This window comes from Buceros rhinoceros, unplaced genomic scaffold (assembly GCF_000710305.1).
Source record: "Buceros rhinoceros silvestris isolate BGI_N320 unplaced genomic scaffold, ASM71030v1 scaffold6928, whole genome shotgun sequence".
Lineage (NCBI taxonomy): Eukaryota > Metazoa > Chordata > Aves > Bucerotiformes > Bucerotidae > Buceros > Buceros rhinoceros.
The window spans coordinates 32,771-54,206 of NW_010428520.1; the positions used below are offsets into that span (position 1 = coordinate 32,771).

The 21,436-nt window shown below is 37.4% G+C and overlaps 1 protein-coding gene across 1 annotated transcript in view; it reads right to left on the reverse strand.

The window, feature by feature from the left end:
* Nucleotides 1-2,418: 2,418 nt before the first annotated feature.
* MTR (5-methyltetrahydrofolate-homocysteine methyltransferase) overlaps nt 2,419-21,436 on the reverse strand; it is a 30,184-nt gene continuing 11,166 nt past the window's right edge. Inside the window, exons 11-22 of the mRNA XM_010142305.1 lie at nt 18,091-18,191; nt 16,048-16,115; nt 15,091-15,211; nt 11,831-11,912; nt 11,090-11,188; nt 9,808-9,883; nt 8,452-8,607; nt 7,586-7,782; nt 4,912-5,112; nt 3,541-3,733; nt 2,675-2,787; nt 2,419-2,550 (exon numbers count right to left, since the gene is read on the reverse strand). Of these exons, the coding sequence (XP_010140607.1) occupies nt 2,464-2,550; nt 2,675-2,787; nt 3,541-3,733; nt 4,912-5,112; nt 7,586-7,782; nt 8,452-8,607; nt 9,808-9,883; nt 11,090-11,188; nt 11,831-11,912; nt 15,091-15,211; nt 16,048-16,115; nt 18,091-18,191 (1,494 nt within the window). The 3' untranslated portion in view covers nt 2,419-2,463. The remainder of the gene's footprint in view (nt 2,551-2,674; nt 2,788-3,540; nt 3,734-4,911; nt 5,113-7,585; nt 7,783-8,451; nt 8,608-9,807; nt 9,884-11,089; nt 11,189-11,830; nt 11,913-15,090; nt 15,212-16,047; nt 16,116-18,090; nt 18,192-21,436) is intronic.

Consider the following 21,436-nt stretch of genomic DNA (forward strand, 5'->3'; position numbering starts at 1 on the left):
TGACTCTGTAGAGGGCCTGAGCAGGCTTTGCCATGACAAGGCTATAATAATCGAGGCCACAGGAAGCAAATTATTCTGAAGAATTAGAACAGTATTGTTTACAGACCTCTCTTCATTTTTCATCATCTCTTACATCTGTTAGTACTACTTAGAAAAACACTGTAAAAAATCTTTCATGAATTCTAAAATTGTCAGTCTTTCCTGGGCAGTATCCTCTCCATTTCATTACTTTAAAGAGCTATATTCTTACCATGGCTTTTCTATATAGTTTCATGGAAGTAATATTTTACCTGGCACAACTACAAGACCCTTTGCCTTCACAATTTAACTTTGTTTGGGAGAGAAGAATGAAGACTTGTCATAGACAAAGTGCCAACTGGCAATTTAAGTAACAAACTTTTAAAGAGATTGTCCATGGTTAGAACACGTGCATAATAACAATGAATAATTCTTCCAAACGGTTTCTCACAATTTTCTCAGCGTATGATGCCATGTTGTCGCACACTGTTTGCGACCCTTTGCTTGTACACAAGGCAGCACCACCGCTGTTATACAGCGGTGCACCTACTGCTCTGTCAGTCTGATTCTGCTGAAGCTGTGCTCGCTGAACTATGTGCTACTGATTTCAGGAAAATAAATATATAAATAAATAAACCAAGCTGTACAAGTCAAACTTTGACCTCATTCACACAATCCAAATCTCAAATTAATAAGGCACTCTGCTTCCAAATATAAGAATACAGAAAAGTGGTCGAGAGGAGATATTCCAGGCATTAAACTGAATTGCAAAAGTGCAAGTACCAAAAAGAAAGCAAAGAAGATTTCAATTTTTACAGGTTACACATTTCAGGAACAAGTTTTCCTTTATGCTAAGAATTTTTTACTGTATTTTTGGCAATCTAAAGGTCTGTTCTACTGAGGAATCATTCCAGCAAAAAAGGATCAGCTGATCAACAAGGACATCTCAAGTGCCTTGATATGGATGGGGGAGGGGGGCAGGGAGGGGATCCATTTGAAATTATTTTTGTAAGTTATTAAAGGACGAGACATTCTAAAACATTCAGTTAAGAACATGCTTACTTGACTACTTTAAAAACTCCATAGCAGCCTTTATAATTTCAGATTCACGGTACAACATGCACATTAATGTTGACATTATCTGTTCAGACTATTGCACTTATTTTATTGTTGTCATTTAAAGGGTTCTAATAGGATAATACCATTGTCAGCTTAACCTGTATTAAACTGTTGATATGATTCTTTTAGCATAAAGTCAGATGAAGACATTACAAAAATTATAAAGCTATTAACAGATTACAGATAAACTATTTAAAAGAATATTCTCTTTATAATACTGGTCTTTTCTTTACAATTAGAGACCAGAAAAACGAGGGGTTTCTGTCATAATATTTTACTAAATTAGCATTTAAGTAATACCAAAGGCACTTTTCAGAGATTATTAAAAGCTATGAACAATTAGCTCACTCGAAGTTAAATCTGAAGAAAATGCCTATGGTATTAACTGCTACTTGTGATAGTATTGCTTTTAAAACCCAGGTACCAGGAAATGTCAAGAGTTTGTAAAACACCGAAGGCAGCTTCAATCTTTCTATCTGCCTATAGTAACAATTGTGCTTCTCATATTTTTCACATAAAAAGATTGTTTAAATATGAACTAAGCCTTACAACATAACTGTAAGGTAGAAAGTACCATTATCCTTTATACAGAGTAGAAACAGATTGTGACTTGCTGAAAGGAAGAGAAAGCATAGGTGGACAACTCCATGGGCTCAGTCATCCTATTTCATGTTCTGTCATAATACAGCATATCTGATACAGCTCCAGCACACTGCATTATTTTGATAACTCCAATCATTATACAAAGCAAATAAAAACCTGGTATCATTCTAGAGAGAACAACATATGTTCCCAATCACAAGACCTAAACATGGAGCACAGTTTAAAAAAAGGAAATCTGTTGTACTTCACTTGTTTTTGGTCACTCAGTATGAAAGCTTTGCTGACTTTACAGAAAAATCACATTGTATTTCTGCACACAGATTGCCAAAACACATTAAAAATGTTTAACGTAAGTCAAACTCTGTCCTACAGCCAATGGGATAGAAATTCTTGCCCCTGATTTCACAGCCTTCCTGGGGACAGGAGAGCTTTGCAGCTTCCACATCTCACCCTACATCCAGCTGCTCAGCTAGAATACATGCACAAGAAATGAAAATAAATAGAAGTATATTGCTATGACTAAGAGATCTGCAATGCATTTGTGGTCCCAAGCCAAGAACACAGGACAGGTTTCAAATATTAAGGTCCTTGATAAAAAATTAAGAACAATCGGACAAGCTATTGCGATGGATGGAAGAAAGCAAGCTGTTTTCAGTGGGAAGGATATTCTTATTTCTTCTGGTGAATAGATCAAAGGAAAATGTTCGCTCACAGGTGTCACATTTATTCAGTATCATATCCCAAAATGGGTCCCAGCCATTTCTCCACCTCTGCCACAGGCAAATTTTTTCTCCGTGCATAATCTTCAGCCTGCAAAGGAACCACAAAACATGATGAAAATTTTGAAAATCCAGCTTTACAGAATTTTTGGAAGATCTGCTGTCAAGCTGTTTTTGAATGCTGTAACACTACCACAATGGCCAGTACAAGTTACCTGATCTTTACATATCTTGCCAACAGCAAAATATTTGGATTTGGGACTGGAAAAGTAGAGGCCAGAAACTGCAGAAGCAGGTATCATTGCCAGTGATTCAGTTAAACCAATTCCTGGAAAAGAAAATGAAAATTCTATTCTCTGAACTGATAATAGGCATAAATTCAGAACCTGTTTTGTTAGGCAGCTTCAAGCAAACTCAAAAAACAATAAGCTTTGAGTAAAACCAAAGATATTTTTCACTTGTTAACTGTTAAAAAAATACACATTGCTTTAAAGATATTGCAGACTTTCATTACAGTACTAGTAGAGTAACTGTATAGTTTAAAGGAAAAAGCTTGGCAAAGGAATTTGGCAAATTTTGAAATTTTGGCAAATGAAATGGCTAACTAGAGGTTTTGAAACACAGGAAGGTATTTTTGGAATCGTGGAAGTAGCAGTCAAATGTCTGACATGTAAAATATCAGAGAACAACAAATAGAACTCATTCTTTTTTTAAAGTTACCGTCTCAAGGTTTCTGTAGACCAGGAAATACACTGCTGAATTGGCTTGTTTCCCGTTTATGTCTGGAATGTTTTCTTGCAGCTGTAAGGATGCCAGAATTTCTCTCTGTGCAGCAGAACCCTGTTTGCATGCAATCTGCTAACTAGGGACATAACTCCTTCAACGTACTGGCAGTGTTTTACAAATTCTTCCTCGAACGAGGCAAATTAAAAATGGCAATGAAAAGAAGACAGCAATTTCCAGAACCACTTCAGATCGGTTTTTTTTCATGTAGCTCTACACCACCCAGTTTGCTGGTTTTTTGCCATCTTTCACTTGAGTAAAACCAGTTTAAGAATCTTAGTAAAGCAGACAAAGGTACCTGTTGTTTCCTCAATGTTTGCAAGTTTCCACATGGTGAGTTTTTCTGTATGGTCAGGCTGGCTTGGATATCCAGGGGCAGGGCGAATTCCCTCATATTTAATCTTGCGTAGGTCAGAGAGATCTAGCTGCTCAGTACTACAGTAAGCCCAGAAGTCCCTTCGAACCCTTTCATGAAGCTCCTCAGCAAATGCCTTGGAACAGAACAAAAAGGTTTGGGTTTTTTTCTGTTTGTGTAGACTGATGCAATAGCTACTTGATAAAGGGAAACGGTGATAAATATACTCTCCCCATTCCCATTTTGTTGTTTTAAAGGAGTTGTTATCATAGGTGATATATTTGATAGCATTAATTTTTACATACAGTATTTATTTTGCTAATTCAAGCATTTTATTTTTTCCTCTTATTGGTAGACAGTGGGGTTTTGGTTGTCCTGCTTTAAAATCCTACAGACTCAAAGAGGTAAAGATGTGGACAGGTAACTGGAAAAGAGGGATTATGGTAGAAATACATCATTACAGCACTGAAGTCATTAGGTCTTGACTATTGGCATGTCTTGTTCAGGTTTAACCATGGAAGACCACATCATTCTTGGAACCACACTGGTATCAGATATAAGTGTAACTGCTCTTTTTAGCACAGAATCTTTCTTACACCTGGAAGCGGGCAACAGCTTTTCTTAACTTCTTCTGCAGTTTACACTATTATGCCAGCAATGGTTGCCTTCAGGAGAAATTTCCACTTCAGTAAATATCTTTAGATGGCATCTAATAATAATATCTGAAACTCTGTCATAGCTCAGAAGACACAACTAGAGCTAAGCCCATTTGTGTTAACATGGTTACTTCAGCGTAAGCGTGGGGGCAGGCAGATGGGGATAGAGGAGTAGGAGGAAAGGGATACCATTTTCTAAACCTCTTCAGTTAGAGCTTTAAGAGCATCTCTGTCAAAGCCTAAGACATGTTAAGTCAAAGGACTTGTACCCTGGATACATCTGCATGGTCACCAGTAAAAGCAAATGGCGTGCCTGCAATTCATTAATATAATCAGCGGGTCACAACTGAGTCCAAACACATCTTCTCATGTAGATAAAACAAGATTTAAAGATAGTTCTTTTTAAACAGTCTTGTTTTAAAATCTACTAATTTCTATCAATCATCAAAACCCTTACAGAGTTCAAAGATGCTTTTGCAGCTGGAAGATATGACAGTAGCGACCCCTCTGGCTCAAAAGACAATTTCAGTAGAACCAGTACAGAGTTAACACAGCATACATTACAGTCTAAGTTCATGCTAAAACTTGAAACAGCAACCTGTCAAGAAAATCTAGTACACAGAAAATTTGCAAGGAAACACGTGATAAAACCTCATACCTCTGCCAATCGATCGCCAAGAGCCTTTACCATTATGATGCTGTATTCATCATCCTGTTTCCTAAATTCCTTGCATAATTCATCTACACCGAAGCAGGCCACAGCAAACAGGCCTAAGTAGTCACAAATGCCAGAATCCAGCGGTGCTATGAAGTCAGAGAGGCAGTAATACGGATCTGTGCAGGCAGAGTCCTTTTCAGCCTAAAGCAACAAAATCAACGCAATGTATCAGAACATTTTAAAAATATATCAGTCCACTGTTAATCTAAAGAACAGCATATTTAAGACTAAAAGGCTTAAGGCATTTCTGACAAATGCCAAACTAGTCTTTGCACCATGATAGGACAGCTTTTGTGTATTCAAATTAGAAGAAAAACACCTCTCTTACTCTGAAGGTGTCTGGATCACTGAAGAACAAAATGTCAAAGAAGAGAGATGCTGTGCTGAACACACACAGAGACGTTTTGCTTCTTTTTACAGCTAGGAAGATTTAACAGCTTATTCTGCAGGCAAATTATTACAAAATAAGGAATATTCTTGTGCCAGCCACTGGGTAAGAGGAGGAATCTTCCATCTCTAGTACTCACAGATTCTACATTTGTTAGCAAAACTGGTTGTTGATAGTTCGCATACCAGTTATGTGAACTGCAAAATTCTTCAGCAACTCCCATTTTACAATGGCTGTGAGAACGTATGAACACTCTAGTTTCTTATGCTACAAACCGTGTGCTCAGTCATCCAGACAAAAAGGTGACCCAGATGAAGGTTTTCACTAGCCACATGCAAATATAACCAATGCTCATCTATCACTACAGCAAAGTTGAATCCTGAGCAAAGTTCAAGTGAGTTTACACAAATAGGAAATATTTCTCACTGGATCCTTTTCCAAAATGGAAAAAAGGCAATAGAAAGGGGTGACTGAATGTAGGCCATAGCACCTAACATGAAGTTTTACAGTTGAGGATCACATCAGGATATTCACTGTGGGAACATGACTGCTATTTAAAAAGCGGCACAGCTCTTGTAAACCTACCTGGCTTACAGAGAGATGAAAGTTATTTCATGGCTATCACTTAGCTGAAGATTCCTCTCCACGTTTTCTTTTTCTATGACAATATTTTAACAATGCTTTCCACCCACTCCCAACTGTGGTGTAAAAACTGAACAGGACACCCCCACCCCTGAAAAATGCAGGGAAGTGGTCAGCTGTTTCCCTAGTTTCTATAACCTGCTAGGTTGCAGAAAGTAGCACAAAACTGAAGAAATATCCTTTTCCCACACAGGTGAAATCTATGTCAATTTTACGGTTCTTTAGTAACGATTACAGTTAAGGAAGATACTAAATGTATTTCCAACTTTTCAGTTTACGTCACATCCTTAATAGTGTCAATGTCATGGAGAGAACTCTGTGCACTGAAAGGAACACTTCAGAAACAGGAGACAATTAAGTCTCTTCTACTTTGCTCTGGTGAATCCCCTGCTGACTTACTACGTGGACCAGATTGAAAGAGATGCAGCTAAAACACAGAGTCCAGAAGAACAGTACCTACAACAGCAGAGAGTCTCATGGTCTTAACCGTTTAGAAAAGCCTGAATAAACTGGGAATATACAGGATAAAAAGATAAGGAAAATAACAATATTCCAATAGTAACGACCATTACAAGAACACCATGAAATCAGATACTCTCCTTGGAAGACCCACAGGAAAAGTAGTAAACTTGATACACATGGGATATCAAAATATCTAACTAGGTGGCAAGGCCTGGAACAGCCCTGCCTGAATTCTTGCGAGAGCAGTTTATATAAACATCTGCCATGTATTGTCAAGATACACTAGAACCATCTCCATGCAACACATGATCTGTTGCAGGGAACTGAACACATTTAAACTTAAAGTCATGTATTTCTTAGTACAGTCCTGCAACACTGGCACAGACTGTCCTCATGGAATACTGTACTCCAGAAATTTAGGCAGTTGTTAAATTTGTTTCTGCCATGTTTGATGACTCTGAATATACGAACTATGAAGAAGCCAAGTCAGAAGGTAGGGAAGAAGGAGAGGGAGAGTATGCTGAAAATGTTCAATCTATCAAAATAAATGCAAATACAGGTAATTGAATACTTAAAATGATTCTCTGAATCAGAATTAGCAGTCAGCTAACTAATTCTAAACTGCCTCTTCATATGGAGAATTTTACATAAAAATTAAGACTACCAAAAACATTTATCTCTATTGAGCTTCATTTTGCAGATAATTACAACCATTTTTAACCTTTAAGTCACTCAAGTGGAATTTCTCATCTAAGGTAGAGTCCAGGGATATTACAGAATTAAGGTTCATTAGGTTCTAATTTAGCAGACAGGATCCATGTGATGAATTTATACAGCACAGTTTTACAGGACATCTTTAATACTAAAAAGACGACAGACATATCTGAAGATGTCAAATCTATAAAGCATTTTGTACAACTACTACAATGCAAAATACTAGAAATACAACAATACAAATACCTGGGTCATCACTAACATCATCATTTTGTTATTACTGAAAGAAATGGCAAGGCAATGTCTGCAGATAGAGTATAACCACCATCTTCTCCACAGATTCCAATAAGGTGCTTCTGTAACATTCTTGCAATTCAGGAAAAAAGAACAAATGTTCTGTCACTGTACCTGTTGCCTCAAGCCATAAAATTTTGCTATTGGTTCTGAAGTCCCCACTGCCTCTTCTACAGCATATAAATAGATATCATCTTGAACACTTTGAGCTGGCCAGAAGCCAATCACACCTCTCGCCTGTAATTTCTTTTGATTAATCAACGTTCTCAGTAGATTTTGAGCATCATTATAAACTCTCTTTGCTTCTTCACCTATCAAAAAAAAAAAAAGAGAACCCTTTAGAAGAGGTGTGTTTTCACAACTGGCTAAATGTGTTTATTGCTGAAGATTGTTCATTTTCCACGTAATTCCGTGATGACTGAAACAATATCAGCTACAGCAGGGATAGCAGTCTGATTACGTCTGTACAGCTGTAACAACACGTATCTTGAAAAACAAAAATGTTTCAGTGAGCACCATTCTAGTAGCGGCAGACTATGCAGAATAAAGTGAGCAGCAAAGAACCTGTGTGTGCACCTACATTATCACAGTGCAGCAGACCCAGAAAATTGGTTTCAGTATCATTCTTGCATTTTTCATCACATATTCCAAAGCCTACTAGTAGTTTCAAAAGGAGACAGAGCCCTCTTGCCATCTTCACCCACTACAGGGACACAGATCTATTAAGTGCTCTGCTGTCGTTTTCTGTCATTAAAATACCTCTCTGATTTGGCAGGTGAATTCTAAATAAGCATTCTTCCTTGTTTATTTTTCAGCCTCACGTGCCAACACTTGTTCACTAAGCGTTGCTTTAAGCAAATTATTTCAGTGACACTCGGTTTCTGCTGCTCCTATGTATTTCGAAACATTCAGAATCTTAATGCAGCACAGCAGGTCTGTTCGGATTATCTGCATGAACTAAATGCAACTTTAGTACTCACCTACAGTTGGGTCATTAAAGACTTTAGGGAAACCCCGGTTGGGATACTTTCCCCTAAGTTGCCAGACATCAAAGAAAGGCTTCCAGTCAATGTATTCTACCAGACTCTTCAGATCATAATCTTCAAAGACTTTTATACCGATGAATTTTGGTTTAACTGTGGGAATTGGAAGTACCATCTGACATGATTAAAATAATTTAATATTGCTCTTATACATGCAGCATAACTGCTGCTCACCAGCTTCCACCACTGCAAATGACCTCTTCCAAAGTAATTGTCTTTAAATTCTGTCATATCCCAAGTCATAGCATATGCTACAGTTACAATGTGATAAAAGAAAGCATAAAAGGCATATAAAGTTGAAATAAAACACTTACAGCCTTTTGTTCTTTCATATAAATCAACACTAGCAGTTGGACTTCCGAACTTAATTCATTGGCCAAAATATTGGCCAAAACAGAAGACCAAAAAAATCTACACAACTTATGAATACTTAACATAGTTTATGTGCTTTATATTTTATACCTTTTTCAATATATACACACTGTATTTTACACCTTTCATATTTATAAATCCCGCTTTCTATACAGACACATTACATGCTATGGCACTGCAGAATAGTTCTGTAAATTAATACGTAATTTATAAGAACTTTTGCAACCACCAAGCAGTTGTTCAGATGCATGTGCAACCAGTGAAGAAGTGAGATGGATCTATGTTATGATATAGCCACAAGCTTGACACTTGTTTTGTCTGTGCTGTTCAACACTTTACAACACAACCTTTATGAAGATGAGCTACTGAAAGTTAGCATCTTGTTGAGCCTTGTGAATTCAGTGACAGAAATCAATGAAGCGTTAACATCACTGCAGGATACGATTTCTTGTGTCTTTATACTTCTAGTTTCTAATTAAAAAAAAAAACCAAAGCAGTACAGAAACTGGGGGAAGAACAGGAAAAAGTGTAAGAAGGAATTTGATACAAATTCCACATTGCAACGTGTGTTCCCTAAATACAGTAAGCTTTGCAATATAATGAGCTAGCCCAACACTATTTTGCAAAGCCGGCATTAGACTTATGTTTGCCTATATAGTGCTATGGCCAACTCATTGTTTAAGGATTTTTTTCCTATTTTTTATTAACTATTAATTTTTTAAAAATATACTCTGAAAAGTATAAAGCACAAACATGATGCTCGAATTTATTAAGAAAAAAATCTCTGCTTAGTCACCAGTTTACTCAAGCTGTTATACTACTATATCCTGAATTATAATGAAGCATAATCTAATTAAAAATATATATGAAATAAATACATAAAGGCAAGGCACAGCAACAAACTATAACATTTAAACTGACCTGGTTTATGGCCTGATAACCAGTCATTATGGAAACCTTTTCTTCTAGCTTCCTGTAGTGACAAGTATCTTCTTTCCTGTATGGACAGAAATATTCATTTCACAAAGCCAGACATCTTCCAGACAGATAAACTCTAACTGTTGACTTGGTGGCACAGTTGTGCTCAAAAGTCTTCAGAACAAATCTGACAACAGACAATTTCAGTTCCAACATCTCTCAGTTCACAAGTAAAGTAATATTACACCACAACCATACTATTACCTTTTCCTGTGTACTTCTAATGAAACTGGCCTAGAAGATCTCTAGTTCTTCCCAAACTAATATCCTGAATTACTTCTAAATACGTGAAAACACAGGTACAGCAATGTATTCTCCTACTGCCTGCAAAGAGCTTAAGACTGCATTGACAGCACAACCAATGACTGCAGCACACCTCTGGGCAAATTACTGGCTCTTCTGAAAGGCACAGGAAATTTATAGCAACTTCAGTAAGGTCCATGAACTCGCTATCGAGCTATGCTTAAAGGAGAGTGCTGCACTGACTAATTTCAGCCTAGTGGATTGGTTCCCTGTGCAAAGACAGTCTTACTGGATGAGCCAAATGTCCTCAGCAGGAGGCCTCGAGCTTTGTCTTTCTTTATCAAGAGACCAGGTAAAAAGCCAGACGACTTTCAGCTTGTTTCTGTGTTTACTTACAAGGATGGCCTCAGAAGAGTCATGTTATTTGTCTCCTATCATTAATTCGCACAGTCTGTCTCCACATTTCATTGTTTGCTCCTCTCCACTTTCCTGAAAGAGTAGCCTCAGCTCTTTACTTTGAGACTGCTCAGATCCCTAACATAAACAATATGAATGCACCAGAAAAGCACAACGTTGTAAAATACTCAGTGTGGGTTAGGACCAGAAAAAGCAACCACTGCCATTACACCCCAGTGTAGCAACCTGTTTCCAGCTACTGCTCCAGGAGAGCCCTGGTCTCCTGCAGGTTGGTTAAGCTGACATGACTACCAGCTCCATGGAGATGTCCTAGATACTACTAATAGCCCATTGAGGACAATCAAGATTTTTCCAAGCATGTGCTAGACTCGTACAATTTTCCTTTATACATTAGAAAATTTTATTTCCTAAGTACTTCTGGGAGTTTTCCACCAATTCTACTGCATATTTTAAATCAAAACAAATATACCTGAAAGTCTTCATAAGGAGCTGAAACTGAGTTAGGAAAGAGGCAAGTACCAACCACTTCAACCAAGAAAAGATGCTATATCAATTACATTTGTACCTTGAGAGACTCATAGTGTTCTTGTCTAATTTCTTCATATTCCTCTAATATTTCTTCAAAGAAATCATCCTTTACACTTTCGTCCAAGAGTTGAGAGCACTGAAAAAAGAGAAAGCACTAAGTTCACACTGTAACATGCTATAGTAAGAACAGAGTATGAACTTCAGGCTAAGCTATTTGTCTTTTCAGACTGATCTTCAATCACACTTGACAACACTAAACTAAGTCTTACCACTAATCTGTACACTAGACTCAAAACATACTCAATATGTTTATTTCTGGGAGCACTGTTCTACTACACAGGTAATATTAGAGGAGCCAAATTGACTCTGGAAAGACCTGAGAGGAAAATACTCAAAGACTTTGACTGATCAGTTGTGGCAACGGCCTGGCCTACTTCTTTCCAGCAGGTATTTGCCTGCTAAGACTATCCATTTGCCTGACATATCATTCTTCACTATAAAACATCTCAAAGCTACACTCAAGGACTCAAGAGTAAATTATGCTGCCCTCACTAGAAAAATGGACATTTAAATAAAGGTAGCCAGCGACAATAACTGACACAAGCCAAATGAGATTACCACGTGGCAGCAAAAAATAACTGAAGCAAGAGAAGTTTAGAAGCTGGTCTCTGTTATGCCTCTGCCATAACATTAAACCTCTGAGGAAATGATGAAAGGCACAACAGAAAAGCAGGGCATATATTTTTGCATGGATGAGAAACTATAATTTAGAACTTACAACCACAACACTCTTGGATGCATCCAGGACATGAATTACAGGTGCGCTATATCGTGGGGCAATTTTAACAGCAGTATGTGTTCTTCAATGAAAAAGAAAAATAGTGAGCATTTCACAACTGAAACCAACCAAAACCAAACAAAAAAACCACAAACAAAACAAAAACTCCAAAACAAAAAAAACAGACAAAACTGCTTGAGAAATAAGTTCTGACTTAATACATAGACCAGAACTTCAAAATAAAGCAATTCATCCATCTGCTATGCATGATGATTAAACACAGATTATAACAGCAGCTACATATAACAACTACATACCACTTTTCTTCGACAAATATCAGAATGCTTCATAAATAATATGCCAAATCACACTTCCCACTGTCTTACCAGCTCATTAGTCAACAACTCATTAGTTTTGAGTCTCTCAAAATTTCAGTGAGAATGCTCCAAACTAAGATTACCAAGAATTTTTTTTTTTTTTTTAATCTTTTTTGCTCGTCTTACATTTTTCCCTCCCAAATGGTAGTTTCTGGGTCTATTAGCATTAATATTAACATATCTCAGTGATGATTATTTGATTTCTATGATGCTCTACTTCAAAACAATAATCACCTGAATAAGGAATTCTGCCAGTGGTGAGAATGCTCCAAACTAAGATTACCAAGAATTTTTTTTTTTTTTTAATCTTTTTTGCTCGTCTTACATTTTTCCCTCCCAAATGGTAGTTTCTGGGTCTATTAGCATTAATATTAACATATCTCAGTGATGATTATTTGATTTCTATGATGCTCTACTTCAAAACAATAATCACCTGAATAAGGAATTCTGCCAGTGGTCAATAAATATTACAAATTTGCATCTGCTTGGTCAAAGTAATTCACATAAACTCCCAAATCACGCAATTATTTAGCATTTACTCATATTCCAGTCCTCACTGAAACAGTTCAGCATATAATGAAGAATCACTTCTATATTATAGTACATTGCTGATCAAATTGAAGGTTGGAGTCCTAAACTGAGCCCTAAGCTGTCACGTGAACTGCAGCTGACTGCTCCTCTTGTTCAGAGACCTAGCAAACTGCGCAAGAAAGTGCAGGAACCAAGGCCTTGCAGACCAAAGCTCTGTTTGCTTTCTTGAATGCTGAGGTCAAACACCTTTTCTTAAATTAATTTAAATCAGACCCCAGGAAGCAATCATCCACAGCAAAGATAAGATTTCTTTTTTCCTCAGGTTCTGTCAAATATTTAAGGCACTTGGACATGGAGGGTATCGATGATTGTGCAACACAGCTGTATAACCAGCTGCCCAGGATCTTCTTAATTTGCTTCTAGGTGATGCACTTTTGATCTCAGCAGCTCTATGTCTTAGAAAAAGATACTGTATCTTCTATTTTGATAGGAACGGACAAAGGACACAAACAGGGCACGGTCCTACAATGGCACTGTATCAACTAGCACATACTATTTTTTGTCTTTTTTAAAAAGAAACATTACCACAACAAAACTGTCACCATTATTTTGCAGCATCTAAATTTACCAAAGAATTACGGTAAAAATGCAATCCTCATCATTACTGTAAGTTATGAAAAAACACTATTATGTAGATTCTGTAGACAAAATCCAGCCTCTTTCTACTTCAAACTAACTTCGCTTTTCCCCCTCCTTCCAAGTACTTATAATCGCCTTACTCCAAGTAACAATGTCTACTTATTACAAAGAAAAAGTGCAGATGGTTCTTCATTAGCAACTACTGACAGGCACGCAACCTCTGAGAACGCACACACGAGGCTAAACTTACGAATGGAAGTAAAATTAAATATAGATTATCAATCCAGTCTTCCGTAAAGAATACTTTTACTTGACATATACTTTATAGAAACCCTACGTGTCTGGGCATATGCATGTGTACATTTATATATAGTTCATATGAATAAAATTATTATTACTGTATACAAAATTATACATATATCCTTCAACAATTTTCACATTCAAGGATAAAATTAGTGCTGTCTTGCTGTTGGCTACATTCATCTCTATAAATAAATTCTACAAAATTGTTTGATGCTGGTTATTTGACATCGGTTACTAGGCCACAATGCTCTGTGTACAAACACTAAAAAGATCTGAAGAAAGGGCTCTCCTAAGACCTCCACTTAGAATAAAGCCTTCACTTCCACCTTCCCTTCATTTTTTTTAAGGAAAAAAACCCTCCATGTTTGTTCTCAGAATCAAAACCGTAGGAAAAGAGGATCATATGGAGAAGGATAAACAGGATACAATTAACCTTGCACTATAACTACAGGCCCAATAGAAACAGGTAGTGATCCCACTCTTTTCTGTCTGTCAAGTTACGGGATGATTTGCTAAGGCAAAAAGTACAGAATACAACAGCTCTGCTACAATACATGTTGCTTTGATAAAGAAAGCAACACTGCTAACAGCTTCTAGTTATGCAAGAAACGACCTCTGCAGTCTGTTGAGCTGTCGCCAGCTCAAGCATATTGTACATAAACTGGGGTCAGCGACACGTGACCCAAGGCTGTTACACATATCAAAACCGTACTTGTGGTAATATTAATGCTGGGTGTCAGTGAGCTGTCAGCACTGGTCCTCAGGACATCATAGCAGCTGTATTATTTCATTTCAGCAGATCTGAGAAAACAAGGTCTCTGAACAAAAAAAGCTCAGTCTATCAAGAGCAACATGGTAACTACATCAAGGGAAGCCGCTAGAATTTATCTCCTATCAGCCTGCTTGAACAGTACTGGGAGCTCAACCCAGTCAACACAGCGCTGAACAATGATCCTGGGAAACACATTAAGTTTCTAAAAGATAATAGCTCCCTGATGTCAGCATGGCCATTTCTAGCCTCAATGGCTAGAAATACATTTTCAGAGTGCTTTGGTGAACTGGAACAAATCATTCAACCCCTCAGAAGAACAGAACTGTATACGTACGCATATGCGTGTGAACTTTTACAAGGAAATACAGTAATTCCACATACAATATACACTTGCAGAATACATACACTCAGAAAAATTAAATGTTTAAGATGTCCATTATTCGTTATGTGCAATTACACTTTACCTCTATATTCTAGGACTTCTGATGGAAGAAATAGCATTCAGTCTTAAGTAAATACATACCAGTATGCATGCTGGGAGAAAATGAGGGAAGGGAGAGACAAATGGCTATGAATTTTCTTTTTCCCTGGTTAACACTATTTTCACACACATTACCCATTTTCCCAACCTATCTTACTTAGAAGTAGTTGCTCCTCCAATCAGCAAAGGAATCTTTATTGCCAATCTCTCCATTTCCTTGGCGACAAAAATCATTTCATCCAAAGAAGGGGTGATGAGACCAGACAGGCCAATTATATCTATTGCGAATTTACAAACACACATACACAAAAGTTTTAGCAAATCCTCTTTAGAAAGACAGAGAAATTATTACAGAAAGGTTTCTTTTATACATCAAGTAGCTTCATGCATCAGATAGAAAACAGTGAGATAAAAAGCAGGGTAGCTGCTAGTCTAGAAGCAAGGATTGACCTAACTAGAAAGTGAAACCTTTCCAAGAACGGAAGTTTCCAAATCCCCAATTTATGATATTTCTCAAACAGTCTTCAGAGCTGAACACTCACTGCTCTCATTTCAGCAATAAATATACAGTACTTTTGACTAGCAAGCTTCAAACCTCAGAAGTTCAGCACTGAGGTGAGAAATAAGTCAAAATAATTGTAAGCTCTGCTCTTAAAAACAGCAAATGTTTTCAAACTTCACCACCTATGTTCTACACAATTCGTCTTTTTCAAGATGCAACAGACTGCTTAAAAGCAACTGTAACTTCTTTTAGAAAGTTCATTATTTATCAGAACAATTAATTCCTGATTTCACACTCCCTGATCCGGCAGGCTGAAATCTAGTGATTAAAGACCCACCACGGAATTATTTAACCTTTCCAAGACTCCATTAATCCATCAGTAAAACAAATACTAAAACATCTCTTGAAGTTGTCCTTTTCATACAGGTTTTCAGTTTCTGGGGCTGGGTTTCATGCAAGTGCCAAATACAAAATAATTACCATTGTCAATGCAAAAGTTCCAATTTATCTGAAAACAGTCTGACCAAATCACAGACAGCATAGGAATGCAATGAGTAGCAATAAAAAAGGCAAGTGGGATTTAAGATTGAACAATTCAGGAGTACTAAATACCTGCTTTGTTCTCAACAGCAGCTCTCAATATCTTATCACATGGAGTCATGACTCCTAAATCAATAACTCTGTGAAAACAAGTGAGATGACACAAAATTATTTAAAAAACAGGTCAAATTTCTGCTAAAGGGCAAATACAGTGCTCTTACTGTAAATGACTGACCTAAAATTGAAGTTAAAATTGAGACTTTGTTTGCCTTAAGACCTCTCTTGGGAATTTTAACATAGGAAATACCTTCAGGTTTGGCAAAATTTTCAATATATCAGTTCCAGACAAAACAGTAGATTTCAAAATTCAAGTGTAAAAGGCTTTTTTTTAAAAAAAAAAAAAGTGGTTGTACTGCGTCCGGTTGAGAAGGAGTTCATTTTCTTCACAGCAGCTGGTAAGATGCTGTGTTTTAGATCTGTGAGCAAAACAATGCTGATAACACACTGAAGTTTTAACTACTGATGAACAGTGTTTGTCCAGTATTAAGGTCTTCTCTGTTCCGCACTCTAACACCCCAGGGAATAGAACGGCGGGTGCACAAGAGGCTGCAAGTAGCCCTAACTGGGCAGATGACACAAACTAACCAAAGAAATATTCCATGGCATAAAATGTAACAGTCATCAAATAAAAAAAAAAAAGGGGGAAGGAAGCATTTTAGTGGGGGTTAGCCATCTTTTCTGCAGGAACTGGCTAGGCATCAGCCTACCCATGTGCGGTGGCCAGTGATTGCCTTTGCAACGCCTATTTTGATTTCTCTTTCTTCTTGCATTTCTCCTTCACTTATTAAACATTTTTTATGTCCACCCACAATTTTTCTCACTTTTATTCTTTACCGATTCCTCTGAGTTTGGCTGCGTGGAATGGAATACAGTTTGGCTGTATGGTGCTTAGCTGCTTACCAGGGTTAACCAACAGCAGTGGCGTTTAAGTTATCTGGGCAATACAAATAGGTTTTCTGGACATCATCTCTTATGCCGGGATTCTAAGATAATTCACACCAAGGTGTTTCTCTTTTTTTCCTCTTATTAAAGCATACATTTTTTAAAACGAGGCACTGCCCTTTCCCTGCTGGCATTTTAGTCCTATTAACCCTAGCCTTTGCCAAGGTGATTGGTTTCAAATAAGCCACTCCAACCTGCTAGCTTCATTCAGCCTCACTCATGCTCATGGTGACAGAAAACACCACAGCTTTCAGTTTGGTAAGTCTAAATAAGCTCAAGAAAGTCTGAAACCACTGACAGAATTTCAAGAGATAATGAAACCGAATATATTGCATATATGCAGCACTGCTACTGGCTTCAACCCTTTGTTTTAAAATAAAGAGATAATTTTGGCTCTTTAGAGCAAATTACAGCCCCAAGTGAAAATCAAAACTAGAGGAATGATCAGTAAAATGGAGTTCCAAAGCACATTCAGCTTTGTGCAACATTTGACAGAGACTCGACAAAGGGCTCTAACAGAAACATGACCATTAATTCAAATGCTGTTGCCAACCCTGCTGCATGTACACAGGCCCTGAAAGAGTTGACTTTTCTTGAAGTTCTATCTTTTGAAGCTCAGAAATGGGATAAGAATCTCATCTATTAACAAAACCCCAGTAGGTTTAAAACTTCATAGTTAACAAAGCTTGATAAAACCCACTAAAATGTTCATTCACATCTTACAAGACTTCCTTTTTCCCCAACACAATGCACACGTAGTCTTGTCTACCGCAATTGTTGTATCTGATTTTTTCAGACATTACATTTAAGGCATTACATTTATTACATTTAACTAATATAAAACAAATACAAAAAACCTGATGCTCTCATCTGCATTTCAGTTGATGTTAAACTATTATACCTATTTATTAAGGAAGAAAGGTATTAAAGGAGGAGGCTATACTCCCTCTAGCCTCCCCATTTGTAATAGCTGGTTTGATCTGTATTCCCAACCACAACGTGGGGAACAGATGACAGTTTCCAGGAAATGCCCACAGCTGCAGCTAACTTAACCTATCAGTTAGCTAGCCTTGTACAGCTGTGGCCTCAGCTACCTAACATTAGCCTCTTTACCTGAAGTTGTTGCAGCCCAGAACGACTCCCACAATGTTCTTGCCAATATCATGCACATCTCCCTTCACAGTTGCTAGGACTACTGTACCATGATAAGGATCCTGAAAGTCAAACAAGTAACACAAGTGCTAGATTACTTGGAAGGCTTAGTATATTTGCACAGATCCTACAACAGTGCAATCCTAATACATCGCCAAGGCTCCTATTGTAGTACAAGTAAGTGCACAACACAGCACAACACAATTAAAAATTATTTTAAAAGATCCAGGTAATAAAAACTTGCATAAAAACTATTCTTGCAAGTTGTGTATGTTATTAAAAAACCCTGTGTTTAAATAAACAAAATACCAGATAAAAAACTTCAGATGTGGGTAGCTTTTGTTGCAGTACAATAACTGAACTCCAAATACAAACCTCACCAATAAAGAGTTCAAATATATTAAAAATTTAGAACAAAAGGGTATGAATACTCATAAGTACATGCCTGTTTGTGCATCAGGAACAATCATTCAATGGAATGCTGAGAAAAATAAGAGGAATTAGCAAAAGCAGAAGAGACTGATTTTTTTATGCAACACTAACAGCAAGAGAGATGTTTCAGCGCAGTGATCAGGCTACTTCAGACTACTCAAGCTGAATAAACAGGCTGGAAAAAGGATCTCCTTGAAGAAAAGAAGCTGTACTGTCACAAACAGTCCCAGGCTAGACAGCATTGGACTCTGACAAAGAAGGCCTACCAGCAGGGCAACAATGGAACTTCTTACAGCCATTCTCCACCAGGACACAGGCCTTTGTGATACCAGTAGATACTATTCTAGTTGTATAATCAGTGTTGTAATTTGGAGCAGCTCCAGGCTAGCACAGTGCCGTGTCTGAGTTGGTGCAGAATCAGATGCCAGCAGCAGAGTACTTAAATGGCACTGAATTTAAATAAAGTGGAAACCGAAGCATATCTTACATGAAACTACAAAATATTTTTCCAACTAGTACCTCATCTGCTTTGCAGATGGCAGAAATAGAGGATTAGATCCTTCTGTGAAGCATGTTACATTTTTGGACAGTATCGATTAGCTCTCTAATTCATGAGCCTACATTGCCTTCCGTAGCTGTAATTTTCTGAGGGGAAAAAAAAACCCTTTAAATATTACCAAGAGTAATACTAGCACTTCCCATGGTCCTAACACATTTGGTTGAATAAAATCTCTGGATCCCCACCAATGCTGCTGTATATTAAAACCTGTTATCTTCTCAGTGCTCCTGTTTTTACAGGAGACAGGGAAATAGAGAAGGCAAAATAAAGGTCTGCGTATCAGCCATATCAGTACATCAATAAAAAAACCTGCAGCTGAAAATATACTGCTGGAACATAAGAGAAAACTCGGGAAAGAGATTAATCAGTGATGGGGAAGAAGAAAAAGTGCTGCTCACAAGTATCACACCAAATAACTACTGATGATTTAACTAGTGATTGATCCAAGAAGCAATAACAACAAAAAAAAACCAACGAAAAGATCCCATGAATTTGCACACGAGAATAAGGAATATCTGTGCTGGACAGCAAACAACATGGGCCAGAGAACACATCATTTCAAATAAACTCTATTTAGGGCACACTGTGATTTCAAATGTCTCAAGCAAGGAGGACCTCAAGTTCTGGGCACGCATCCAAAGGGCTTTTTTTTTTTTTTAAAATCTGGATAGAGATCCACAGCCACGGCTATTTATCTCCAAATGTAACTATCAACACTTTGCATTTCCTAGCAGTCTGTGACTAAAACTGTCCTGGAGGTTACAGTAGCCTGGGTAGCATCAGACAGATCAGCTACCACAGTCTGCAAATCATTTTCAAGACTGTATTTAACTTTGGAGATAGATGCAGCTGTTTTTAACTCTCACACCAACTCTCTATACAGTGACAATATTTTTTTAACAGCACTATATCCCTTGCCCAGCAAAAGGTAGAGAAGGAGGACAGAAGCCCTGCTACGTTCCTCCTGCCCTCCTCAGCCTCAGATGTCCTCAGATGTCACAGAACATCTCACAGTCTCTTCAGAGTACTTGCTTTATTTTTAAGAACCTCTCAAATTCCACGTCACTTCTTTTTAGTCAGAGAATTCAGAGTCAGAGGGTTCACAACAGATCCTAATCCAGTGCTCATGCAAGCAATGGGGTGATGATTTTCACTAACTTCAAACAGCATCAGAATAAATCAGAAGGTGCCAAATACTGGCATTGTTATCTGAATTAAAATAAAAAAGAACAGCATGAGCAGGAGAGAGATGACACACCGAAAAGTGACTCATAACAGTCAGAGAACAAATCAGCTTGAGATACCAGAGACACCTTCTTCACATCCAGAAAGAGCAGAGGAAAAGAGACTAGGCATTCTCTTTCTTCCGTTAAGATTAGTCATGTTTGATTATCAGGTCATTTTGCTTTCTAAATTATTTGCTGTATTCATTACGTTTATACTGCACAATCACACAACGGATGCACAGCAAATAGAAATGGTGTAAGATTTCAAAAAACGAATTAGGAACTGTTTAAAAATTCACAGAAGGAAACCAAAGGAAACACAGAGATATCAAAGTTTAGAGATATTCTGCTATTCTTCCTTCCTAGTGTGTGTTAAATATCAGATACTGGTAACGGCTATTGTCGCCTAGAACTCATGAAGACAAGGTAAGGTTCCACAAGATTAAAGAAAAGTAAATGTACATCAGACTTAAATTTGATTAGTCAGAAAAAGATACGGAAAGAAGAAAAAAATTTAATAACCAAAACCATACGCACCTATCACATTATAAATATAGTACGAAACTGCAGACATGAATGTTTAAAAGAGGATTTTGTCCCTTTTATCTGAACTCTCTCTTCTACTGAATAGAAGCTTGTCAGTATGGAGAAACAAGGGACATGCTCTATCTTCATTTTCCAGTGCTCCTATCACATAATTCCATTAATCAAATTTGGAAAAAATTACTTCAAGTATATGCACAGGTAGTTGATAAAACTATTCTCAGGCATCACCAGCTGCAGGCTATGAAACAGGAAATGCTATAAAGGAAAGCCCCACAAGGATCTGGAAGTCACTGGATCTTTTCAATTGTATATATTTTATATATTACATAAAAAGTAGTCTTCAGAAACTGATGAAAAAACCACACATACGAAAAGACAACTATATTCAGACCTATCTTCATAAATGCTTGTCCCCTGCAACATGATCAAGGATACACACGCAATGAACTATTCTATCATAGCCAGAGGTCTTGAACTCAAAATCTATGAAGAAAAAGGATGGAAGAATTGAGCTGGGAAAACGGTCAGGGCTAGGGGGAAGGAA